Source organism: Oncorhynchus mykiss, chromosome 28, assembly GCF_013265735.2.
Source record: "Oncorhynchus mykiss isolate Arlee chromosome 28, USDA_OmykA_1.1, whole genome shotgun sequence".
Classification (NCBI taxonomy): domain Eukaryota; kingdom Metazoa; phylum Chordata; class Actinopteri; order Salmoniformes; family Salmonidae; genus Oncorhynchus; species Oncorhynchus mykiss.
In genome coordinates, this window is record NC_048592.1 from 28,487,588 (window position 1) to 28,500,271 (window position 12,684).

At 41.6% G+C, this 12,684-nt stretch overlaps 1 protein-coding gene across 1 annotated transcript in view; it reads right to left on the minus strand.

Moving 5' to 3' along the window:
* plppr5a (phospholipid phosphatase related 5a) overlaps positions 1-12,684 on the minus strand; it is a 43,459-nt gene that overhangs the window by 24,107 nt on the left and 6,668 nt on the right. Inside the window, exons 2-3 of the mRNA XM_021589702.2 lie at positions 3,818-3,950; positions 1,004-1,254 (exon numbers count right to left, since the gene is read on the minus strand). Coding sequence (XP_021445377.2) covers positions 1,004-1,254; positions 3,818-3,950 — 384 coding nt within the window. The remainder of the gene's footprint in view (positions 1-1,003; positions 1,255-3,817; positions 3,951-12,684) is intronic.

A 12,684-nucleotide genomic window follows, 5' to 3' on the forward strand; every position in this document is an offset into this window, starting at 1 on the left:
TAAAAAGCCATGGGCCTACCTTTCTGAACAACAACTGGATACAATTAGGTTCTAAATCTGTACTAAACAGGTAGTCACCATAGAGATATTGCGCAACGGTCTACTCAGATCTCCCTTTAAATGAATATAATTTAGCTGTTCAAAAAGTAGTCAAGCCAAACATCTTTCCAATGAAACTTCTCAGTCTCATTAACATCAAATTAATAGGCAAACATTAACATTCTGAAATCCATTCAGAATTTGATAGCAATGACCTCGCTTTGGTCAAATCAGGGGACATTTTCTATTATCAAATGTTAGAGGTACCAGCAGAGTCAACATCAAGCTACTGAAGTAGGACCACCAATAGAAATTAACTATGTATAATAGCCCCTTTAAACAAATCAAATCAAATGTTATTTGCCACATGCGCCAAATACAACAAGTGTAGACTTTACTGTGAAACGCTGACTTACAATCCCTTAACAAACAATGCAGTTAAAGAAGAAGAAAATATTTACCAACTAGAATAAAATAAAAAGTAATAATAAAAAGTAACAACTAGAATAATAATAATGAGGCTAATGTAAATTGTCCGGTGGTGATTTTTATGAATTGTTCAGCCGGCTAATGGCTTGGGGATAGAAGCTGTTGAGGAGCCTTTTGGTCCTAGACTTGGCACTCCGGTACCGCTTGCCGTGTGGTAGCAGAGAAAACAGTCTATAACTTGGGTGACTGGTGTCTCTGACAATTTATAAGCTTTCCTCTGACACCGCCTATTATATAGGTCCTGGATGCAGTGCTCAGTGTAGATTGAGAGCCGGTGTAGATTGGCTACAAACTGTCTTTAGTAGTACATTTGGCGTAGTCTGCAGGATGAGAAACATATAGTTAGCGTGACATCCCCCACTTCACACTATGTACTGTATAATAGCAAACTGTGGTGTAATAATACCATCATACATCATCCCTAATAACAAACAAACAAAAATGGTCACTTCTCCAAATTGCATCCCTGATTTACCGCTGTGTAGAGTGCGGCATAGACACTGAGCGCCGCCTCTTTGGAGGGGAAGGATTTGCGGGCGTGCATGATGTCGTCCTCGTTGCCCGTGCACGCCCCCTGTTGGTTGACGAAGCGGGCAGTCTGCACGCAGCCCAGGGCTGTGTAGTTGGGCTTACACACCGTCAGGAAGTGGGGGGACAGGTTCCCCGTCACCACTTGGCCCGCGTTCACAAATATGTCAGTGGAGAAAAGGCCAAAAGCGTACACACCTGGAGAGGGAGGGGAGAAATAGAGAAAGCGAGAGAGAGCGAGAGCGAGAGTGAGAAAGAACGGGGTTAGAGATAGCGAGAGAAAGAGAGTCAAAGGCGGGAGAGAGAGAGAGAAAGGAGGGGCAGAAAGAGGGAGATTGATGAGGACATCAACAAAAGGTCAGAGGTGAGGAAGTGAAGAGACAGAGTGATCAACCACTATGTCTTATGAGTCACAGACTACTGATGAGCACCATGTAATTATCTTGTCTAGACTATAGTCCTTCACCTTGAATGTGTCCTTTGATGCGTTGATGTTGCAACACTAATCCAGAGAAAATAAACAAACAATTGCTAAATGCTTGACTACAGTTTCTGATTATTCTCAAAAGTGAGATGACAAACTACTAGTCATTGAGCTGAGAATCTATTTAACTTAATTACCCAAAGACCTTTAAAATCTCTAAATGAGTGGTAAGAACAAGACAGGACGGTAGTGGTTTTCCATTTACTACTAGGTCTGACACATTTACTTCTAAGCCTGCCATAGCAAGAAAATCAGGTTGGACACACTTAAGCCCAGAGGGTTACACTGGAAATGTGCTTCCTGTCCTATAAGTTGCCACTGGCCAAGACTACAGGGTCTCTCTGAGGAAATACTCAGAGTCTCACAGTCACTGCAAAAACCAGAGGAGGCTGGTAGGAGGAGCTATATGAGGATGGGCTCATTAGGAATGGAATAAAAACAGTAACAAACACATCAAACATATGGAATCCACATGTTTGACTCTATTCCCATCCTCCTACAGCTCCTCCCACCAGCATCCTCTGGTAAAACATAGCACTACTGTTCATTTTAGGGCTGACTCCACGATTGTTTGGTCGATAGGCTGTTGGTCGACCGAGATTTATTAAGTCGAGTAGTCGCAATCTTTTTTTGTGTTGCATGGTGCACAAGATACCTGTCTGATTTGCGTCTGTCTCAGCCTATGCACGCAGCCCCCCTACTGTCTATGCACGCAGCCCCCCTACTGTCTATGCACGCAGCCCCCCTACTGTCTATGCACGCAGCCCCCCTACTGTCTATGCACGCAGCCCCCCTACTGTCTATGCACGCAGCCCCCCTACTGTCTATGCACGCAGCCCCCCTACTGTCTATGCACGCAGCCCCCCTACTGTCTATGCACGCAGCCCCCCTACTGTCTATGCACGCAGCCCCCCTACTGTCTATGCACGCAGCTCCTATACCCTCCTTATTGTTATTATTTCAATTATTATTATGATCATCATTATCATTAGTAGGTTTTATATAGTAGCCTTGTATAACCACCATAGAGCTGTAGACGTGTTAAGTCTTAATATCATAACCTACTTACGCCTATATTTCAATAAATAAGCTACTGTATCAGTCAACCAATCATTAATTTGTTCATGCCATCACACAGCATATGAGACATTCATACTTTGAAATGCAATCAAGCATTTTAGTTATAAAATTAAATAATAAAAGGAGCATGAATAATTAGCCTAAACAATAAATAAACCGCAATTCATGAATGCTTGCAACTGTTTTTAGACTGCTTTATTTTTTTTTTTTTTTTTGTTCGAACAGACTCTGATACTAAATAAATGTGTGTGTTGTTTACAATGTTAAAAATGGTCTGAAAAAAATATATTATTCAAATCTAACAGCAACTGTTTGTCACACATAATACTCTCACAACGCTTGCTCCTATACCCTAATTTTTCTTGAGGCATTTTAGTAACAGAGCTTTTCAGTCAGAAACAAGTAAGGAACTAAATGGTGCCTTTTCACTGCAGGAGGGAGGAGAGAGAGACAACGTGTGCCAGTCACACAGGCTCTCGCTGTCATCAGGCTCTTTCTTGAGTCATTTTTTGTGTTTTAATTATTTAATCAAACAGTATGCTTAAAGCATCAGACAATCTCAGTGCATATGTAGTTGATTTTATTCAAACACTGTCTGTCTACATATGGAAAAAATAAGTTGAAACATTTCAAACAATCGACTGGTTGAAAGAACAGGGTTCCTCTTGCTCGACCAAAATCTATTTTAGTCGGCGACAGTCGACAGTCGACAGTCACCATAGTACAGCTACTCAAACTGATTTTATCCAATCAATTCCACTCCGTGTCATTTCTACATGTCATTTCTAGAGCGTTTGGTAATTTATTTTCATTCAGCAAGGGTAAACACAACAGAGCATTGCTTCAAGCAAGCCCACGGCAAAGACAAACATTCCATTCACGTTTACTGTTGACTGCAGCCAGACATAGGATAGGTTCAACTTTGTTGACACTGATGATAGCTTAGAAGATGTTTCTACATTGTATTTTACTAGCAGCATTAAATATAGCTATGCATCACTTATCTTATTTTAGGTCAGACCTTTCCTGTTCACCACTTATACCAACAATCGTTGTTTAATTTGAATTGCAGACCTTTGAAAATATATTGCACCCAAGGTCCTTGCTACCACATCATGAGTTAGGGCAGCCATTTTACATGGGGACAGTAAGCATTCGGCAAATGGTATGGAGGTAGGTTACTGCCAAAATACGTACCCAGGAAGCGGAATGTCCTGCGCACCAGAGGGTTGAGGTAACAGCAGTCTCCCATGACAATGATCTTCTCCCGATTGTCCAGGTCCTCTGACACATACTGGAGCAGAAACAACAACGACTCTATGGCTGTGATCTAACATACAGGGAGAGAGAGAGATAGACTCTAATCACTGATAACAGGATCTGAATATTGTGACCTTTTTTTGCAGAAAATGCCATTCATTCAAATCATGGTCCGTTATGCTAACAAATGCAGCTGATTTTCGGGACATTTCTCTGATATAGCGATGCCTTTGTACCAGTTGAACCAAATATTCCCTTGAAGGCACAAATTAAGACCTATTCTTGTTGTCTCGCTGCAACCAAGAATAGAGTCCAGTATATAAACCTAAGGCGGAAGAATACTGCACCAATGAACAATGGAGTTGATTTGGGTTCTGATTCAGTTCAGCTGTAATGCCAGTGTTCCACTACAGCTGTTGGCCTTGATTGGCCCGTTTAGCTCAATCGCCAGAGGTCAATGGGTTGAAACACTGATAGGCGCTTTCTGGAAAAGACACAATGAACTGTGCAGATTCCTAGTTGATGTGTGCAATCATATCCTGAAACAGGCAACTAAACATTTTGTGGTGGTAGAACGTTAAACCATTGTGTGTGACACGGGTGGTTGGCAATCATGATAGGTTTGTGACTTAAGCCATCAGCTTTAAGAGTGTGGAACAGTAAAGCTGCAGTCTAGACCAGTTTGACCATTCATAATGCAGCAGAGAGAGCAGACATGTTCATAACCTTCTGTAACAGCACATCTCTTAGTCAAAAATGGGTTCTGTTCTCTCTCCCTAGTGTCCCTAGACTCTAGACACTATCCTTACCAGATCTATTGAGTATGGAACAATCAAAAACAGAATCACGACGAAATCACACCAGAAAAGTATGCCAACTGGGCCTATGCCTTCTAAATACTTAGATGTTCAGGACTTTGTAAGTTGTTAACATTCATTTTACAAGTCATAATGGCACAGTTCTGAAGCACACAAAAAAACGGACAGAAATCCAGTAATAACTTCCTTTGTTTCCATCTGGAATGAAGCCAGATCACTTTTCATTATTTATTTTCTGTCTGATGATTTTGAGTGTGCCATCCTAACTTTGTCACTTTCAATTATATAGTCTTGTTCTAGAACTTTTCCATAGTTAAATGTCAAAGGTTTGGCAAGTTCATGAAATCAATTGTGCATAAAACTGTTTGAGCATTCCTGTCTTCTTCAAAGAAGTTGCTTCAGCTACCTTTACTCTTCCCTTCTGATCTGTCATCATCAATACATCTACTTATTAATAAATGCAACATTATCTCTTTGATCAAATTTGGATCAGATATATCTTTTAACCCATTAGCACTTCAGCCCAATGCATAACATAACATTAGGCCCTTCTCATAGGTAGGCCTGCTGTGGAGCACCAACAAACCCGTATTCTTTTTGTGCATTCTTCTCTCTAGCCACCCTGTTTCTCCTTGTGACAGTGTGACCTTGTGCGAACAGATTTCCGCTCCATTATCGCCCATGTCTCTGTTCTTGTAACCGTGTGAAAAAGCACATGGAGTGACTGTTCGAACTTGTGAACTCGACCACAACATGTGACACAGCTTTCCACTCAAACCAGGGTGTCTTCAAAGTACAGCACAGTAGGCATTAGTGCAGCTGACGTTACAATGAGAAATCAGTGGGACCATCTCTCTCTCTCTCTCTACTACTGGCACTCTTTGCAGCTGGACCTCACATTCCAGTGAGAGAAAGTGGGAGAGAGAACGAGAAAGACCCACTGGTTGAATCAACGTTGTTTCTAGGATTGGGCGGTATCCAGATTTTCATATCGTCATACCATCCTTTTCTCATCCCGGGATTTACGGTATTACCGGCATAGCACACAAGAGGGCGCTAAAAATACAAGTAAAGCCCATTGGGCCTCTATAACCAGAATGCTAATAAAATTTGCACAAACTAATAGTGAAATCACATAAATGCTAACGAGCGAAACCGAATTGCAAAGAGAGGCAAATCCAGATCATAAAGTTATACAAGTATTTCTAGTAGCTACTGAATGTCATTTTCAGTGAGTGTGGACATTTACAAGTAAAAGTAAACTAAATAAATTGTGCAAATGAACAAAGTTGTGATGCATGTTTTCATGTTTTCTGAAGGAAGAGCAGCATGTATACACGGAGCAGAGGTGAGAAGAACAGAGGAGGAAAAATACTCTAGTAGGAAGCACAGGGAAAAAATGACAACTATACAGAACTCATCCAGAGCTCTTTGACTTCTGGCAGAAAGTCATAAGATATCTGATGGCAAACATTTAGTATTGAATTGCATACAGGTGTAACTTCATCACCTCATGTGCGCCGCACAACAGACACTCGCTGATAGATATAGAACACTGTGGACTCACCAGCTCACTTCCTGTTGTGCTAATTACAAACAAACACCTGACTGGCTCAGAGAGTGAGAGAGAGAGTGAGAGACAGACAGACAGACAGACAGACAGACAGACAGACAGACAGACAGACAGACAGACAGACAGACAGACAGACAGACAGACAGACAGACAGACAGACAGACAGAGAGACAGAGAGAGAAAGACAAAGACAAAGACAAAGACAAAGAATGTGAAAAAGAAATCTCTATCAAATAGTCCAAGCCCCCAATCCATTGAGAAGCCGTTCAAAACACGGTGACGACTAATATCAGCTGATAAAAAAATTATATGAAGGAAACCATTGAATGTGACGGTCAGCCTACTTGAATCAAGCCTTTGGACATGATGTGCCCAGAGTAGCCTTAGACTTGCTTTCCATGAACAAACCATCAATTTCATCTATTCCCACTTTTCTTTTAATGTTGTAGAGCACTCATTATTTAGGCTTTAGAAACCTACTGTAAATAAGACAAGTGTTGGCCAATCTGCTTCATGACAAGTCACCTGTCTTTTCAATAAAAACATATAAACGACTGTTCATAAAGGAAGTTATTAATAGTCATTAATTAAACTCTAATATGCTCCCCCCTTTCTCTTCGCAGAGCACAGGGGCCTAAACCCTGTGCAGTGTATTCACGTCTCACTGCAAACCCATCCCCTATTCCCTGGTCCTGTACTGTGAACAAGATCGAGCCCGAGCCTTACTCACTGCTCACTAATAATAGCAATCATGTCATCTTTGGCCCATAAATGTCAAACAGTATAACCCTGATGAGTGGGACTGTTCCTCTGGCCGCTTTACAAGGACTACAGTGGGCAATTATTTTATTCTTGGCCAAATAACGACAGAGCACGCAGGGCACGTGCCCAGGGGCCCAGACCTCCAGGGCCCGCCATTGATTTTGTTTGTCACTCTCACTCAGATATTATATTAAAATGACATAAATCATGACATAATGTGTAGAATTGCTTTAAACTGCAAAGATTTCTTTCCACCACATGGCATGAAAACTTGTTTTAAAACAGTAACACATTCTCTACACCCCAAAATGTGTAGAATTGCAGGAAATGTACTTTAAAACTTAAATGTTTCTCTCCATCGTGAAGAGGGGAGCCACTAAAATGTTGTTGTTGTTTTTCTGGGAGGGGGGGGGGGGCTCCTAACCAAATCCCGCTTAGGGGACATATGCTTTCATGATCAATAAGCATACACTTGTTAAATTAGTTGATTTAGCCACGGAATGGGCTGGACATGCTCGGAGATGAGTTTGGATTTGTCTGCCATGTAGCATGCTTCTGTCTATAACGTGAGCTGTTCAGTATGTGTTGACAGTCCTTTCTAAAGCACTGTTTTTGAAAGATATAACGTTAGCCATCGAGAACTACAAAAGTTTTGCTACTTTTCTCAACAACATTGATGCCCTGTATTTAGCAGGTGCTATCAACAAATCAGTTGAAAAAAGTGATGGGCTACTTTCTGCACAAGTGTCAGTGTGAACCGGAGTGACTTGACACAACGCTGGCCAAACAAGATATAGCTGCAAACAAAATGGAGTTAAATTGTGAAGCGTTCATCCATGTATATGGGTAAGAGTCTAGCTACATTTTCAGATATAAGTTTCTACTTTGGTCAAAAAGCTGTTTTTATTGCAAGTTAAAGTGTACTGTTAGTTAGCTAGCAAACCTTATGTGTATGATTCAGTAATATTATTCAAATCAGAAAACCATTTGCATTGCTAGTTATAGCCTAATGTTAGCTAGCTAACATTGAACCTAGTTTATTAGCTTTAGCTACCTGAAGATTCATATTACAGCTATGACAATGTTTGTATTGGTAGTAGTATGAGTTGGGATTATGCCGGTTAATTGTTTAGCTAGCTAGCTACATGTCTAAACAAAAGACTCCACTTCGGCCAGATTATTACATAATCCATCAAATTAACCAGGTGTGTCTGAGGGTGATTACGGCTATCTATTTTATTTCATGAACATGTGTACATGTCTAGACAATAGTGACCCATCCACTTAGCTAGATGTGGCTTGGGGGGTGACATTTCCTTCACGTGACCCATCAATTTAGACAAGTGTGTCAGGTAAGCGTCTAATAATGATAAAATATTTCTGTTTTTGATATTACTACTATGCAAGTAACCACTTCACTGTTCTGTTATGGGGCGGCAGGGAGCCTAGTGGTTAGAACGTTGGGCCAGTAACCACTTCACTGTTCTGTTTTGGGGCGGCAGGGAGCCTAGTGGTTAGAACGTTGGGCAAGTAACCACTTCACTGTTCTGTTTTGGGGCGGCAGGGAGCCTAGTGGTTAGAACGTTGGGCCAGTAACCACTTCACTGTTCTGTTTTGGGGCGGCAGGGAGCCTAGTGGTTAGAACGTTGGGCCAGTAACCACTTCACTGTTCTGTTTTGGGGCGGCAGGGAGCCTAGTGGTTAGAACGTTGGGCAAGTAACCACTTCACTGTTCTGTTTTGGGGCGGCAGGGAGCCTAGTGGTTAGAACGTTGGGCCAGTAACCAATTCACTGTTCTGTTTTGGGGCGGCAGGGAGCCTAGTGGTTAGAACGTTGGGCCAGTAACCACTTCACTGTTCTGTTATGGGGCGGCAGGGAGCCTAGTGGTTAGAACGTTGGGCAAGTAACCACTTCACTGTTCTGTTTTGGGGCGGCAGGGAGCCTAGTGGTTAGAACGTTGGGCCAGTAACCACTTCACTGTTCTGTTATGGGGCGGCAGGGAGCCTAGTGGTTAGAACGTTGGGCCAGTAACCACTTCACTGTTCTGTTTTGGGGCGGCAGGGAGCCTAGTGGTTAGAACGTTGGGCCAGTAACCACTTCACTGTTCTGTTTTGGGGCGGCAGGGAGCCTAGTGGTTAGAACGTTGGGCCAGTAACCACTTCACTGTTCTGTTTTGGGGCGGCAGGGAGCCTAGTGGTTAGAACGTTGGGCCAGTAACCACTTCACTGTTCTGTTTTGGGGCGGCAGGGAGCCTAGTGGTTAGAACGTTGGGCCAGTAACCACTTCACTGTTCTGTTTTGGGGCGGCAGGGAGCCTAGTGGTTAGAACGTTGGGCCAGTAACCACTTCACTGTTCTGTTTTGGGGCGGCAGGGAGCCTAGTGGTTAGAACGTTGGGCCAGTAACCACTTCACTGTTCTGTTTTGGGGCGGCAGGGAGCCTAGTGGTTAGAACGTTGGGCCAGTAACCACTTCACTGTTCTGTTTTGGGGCGGCAGGTAGCCTAGTGGTTAGAACGTTGGGCCAGTAACCACTTCCCTGTACTGTTATGGGGCGGCAAGTAGCCTAGTGGTTAGAACGTTGGGCCAGTAACCACTTCACTGTTCTGTTTTGGGGCGGCAGGTAGCCTAGTGGTTAGAACGTTGGGCCAGTAACCACTTCACTGTTCTGTTTTGGGGCGGCAGGGAGCCTAGTGGTTAGAACGTTGGGCCAGTAACCACTTCACTGTTCTGTTTTGGGGCGGCAGGGAGCCTAGTGGTTAGAACGTTGGGCCAGTAACCACTTCACTGTTCTGTTTTGGGGCGGCAGGTAGCCTAGTGGTTAGAACGTTGGGCCAGTAACCACTTCACTGTACTGTTTTGGGGCGGCAAGTAGCCTAGTGGTTAGAACGTTGGGCCAGTAACCAAAAGGTTGCTAGATTGAATCCCCGAGCTGACAAGGTAAAAATCTGTCGTTCTGCCCCTGAACAAGGCCGTTAACCCACTGTTCCTAGGCTGTCATTGTAAATAAAAATTTGTTCTTAACTGACTTTCCTAGTTAAATAAAGGTTAAATAAAACAACACCTGTATCCTGTGCGTGTGACAATAAACTTATTTGATATAGTGTGTTTACCACATGGCCTCCTCGCATGTGAATCCATAAAGAGATGGGTGGGGCTAAGGCTTAAGAGGCTGTGAATGATGCTGAATGGGTTTAGACAAAGAAGAGCTCTCCAGTAGGTGTACCAAAACATTCAAGCGGGGTTACAAGTTTCAAAGCAGAATAACTTTCCCATTGTTCCTAAACTGTAGTGTAGGATATACCATTTCGTAGCTCTGAGTCTACTTTTATCCAATGTAAAAAAAAATAATAATCATATTTTGCTACATAAGACCGAATCGAGGCGGTCGGTCACAAATACACATTTGATTGGGTGAAACATTAATCTCATCATCCATCTCATCCAAATGAAAAGGGATCAGCAGGGTTCTGCGTGTACGTCATAGTTTACTTTAAACTTTGCAGTTTACACTGCTCATTTAAAGCGTCAAGTGAAATTGAAATGAGGTGATTATTAGTTAGAGGTTACTCAAACTGTGCGGCTAGTGGTCAATGGGAGCTGGACTGGACAATCAGAGCTAGACTAAAATTATGTGCTAGCATGATACTGCACAGAGGACATGTTGGACAACTTTACATTTTGGAATATCCTCAACTGCTGTATAACTTAACCAGTATATTTTGTAACTTGTGAAGACATTGAAGAACTGAACAAAGCAGCAGAACAGTGACATGAAAGCCTGAAAGACAAATCTGCATACAACTGCTAAGATTTTTTTTTAAATGAAAAAAATGAATGACTATATTAATAAATAAATATCTAATGCCTTGGAGAATTATGGAGAAAGATAGCTGATCCATTCCACGAATCACAAATAAACATATCCACTTAATAAAATTATGTGACTACCAATGAACCAAACTCACTCTTTAACAGTTTTGAGATTAGAGAGCGAGAACTCCCCCTAACTCACGTGTGAAAATCACACCAAGTCTACCTCCTGGAATGAAATTATTCATGATCTCTTTTAAAGCCCGGCGTTGAGTGGAACATCTCACAAAACAGCACTATGGATTAAAAAGTGGCCTAGATCTCAAACAGTGTTATCATTAAGCATCCTGACATCCAATCGCAGGGGCCAGAAGTGCTTTAAAAGACATAAGTAAAGCTGAAGGGAAAAGCGAGATCGTTTTACGTGTGGTGACTGTACTACTAATGACAGGTCACATAGTTCCGGTTTTAATGAAATCATCCATCAGAAGAAAAAAGGGCGTTGTTGTCCAACAACCAAGGGGAGTAAAAAGTGTGTCCAAATTATTGTGTCTATACTTGTGTGTGTGAATGCATGGACGTGTTCATGTGTTTTATATGGGCGGTTTAAAATCAATGTAGACTTACTCTAATGGACATGGAGAGAGAATGAGTTCCTGGTTAAGGCAATGTCTAATAGCAGTGCACAATGTATAGAGCTAATGTGTCCTTTCCCATGAACATTAATGCAATGTATGTCATGGTATGAAAACAAAGTTTCCATCCAACATTTTTATGCGAGTTTAAGTACATGTTGGATAACAAAATGTCACGACAGGCCTTTATCGGTTAAGTTTCCAAATTTTGACAAAACAAAATACGCTGGACAAGGTGGAATGTTTTTGTGTCTGTAAAATTAATAATGTGAGAAATGGCAGTGGAAATGCCTTTATGCGCAAATACTGATATAATAACCATTATATTGTAGTAAAGTTGCAGTCACGCGATGACATGTTGTGTGGTCTTCCCACTACGACTTGGGGAAAGTATGCAGTTTATTAGGCTACATATTAAATAAATTATGATGAACTTCACAGGGTGGTGAATGTGCACAGTGATGAGCTTGATGCTCCTTTCCAATAAATATCAAGAGTCTTATTCTGGTGACATGATGATTGATGCTTGGCTGCCATTTGACAAATAAAAATAATCTTGCTCTTGTCTATAATAATCTCATCATGTAGGCTAGCCTATCCTCACTGTGTCTGCAAGCTGTTGGCAGAGCACACGTACCAAGACCAGTGTGGGCACATTTGCTATTTAACGCAACAGTTTGTCACAAAATCATCAGTAGAGTGGAAAATGCGACGGAAACCAATTTAACTTTTGTATTTTTATCCACAAAAAGTCAATTTGATGGAAACATCTCTGCAGTGAAGTGGGGAAATGTTTTTATGCAGATTTTTGAATTTCGGTATAAAGCTGAGTGATGGGGCTGGAGAAATGTAACCCCTCTCAAATTCATTTACCGAGCTATGGATGCAAGGACTGACCATCCATTGTATCAAAATTATAGTTTTAACCATGTTTTGAGGCTATATATATATGTAGGATCGTAGACCTTTCCTGCATTCAAATGACCAAATCGCCCACTAGTGGTCCTCATGGGTAGAATGTTATTAATATTTTTCCAAATTTCTTCATTACTAAACATTACTTTAAAAAAAAATTATAATGCTTTTGTTCTATTTCAGTCTTCTGTGATGTATATTAAGTATAATATTGGGTTGCAAACTCAAAATGTAATACATTTCAACTGTATATCTGACATGGTACAGGTGTTTTCTTTTGTTTAAGTCCATAA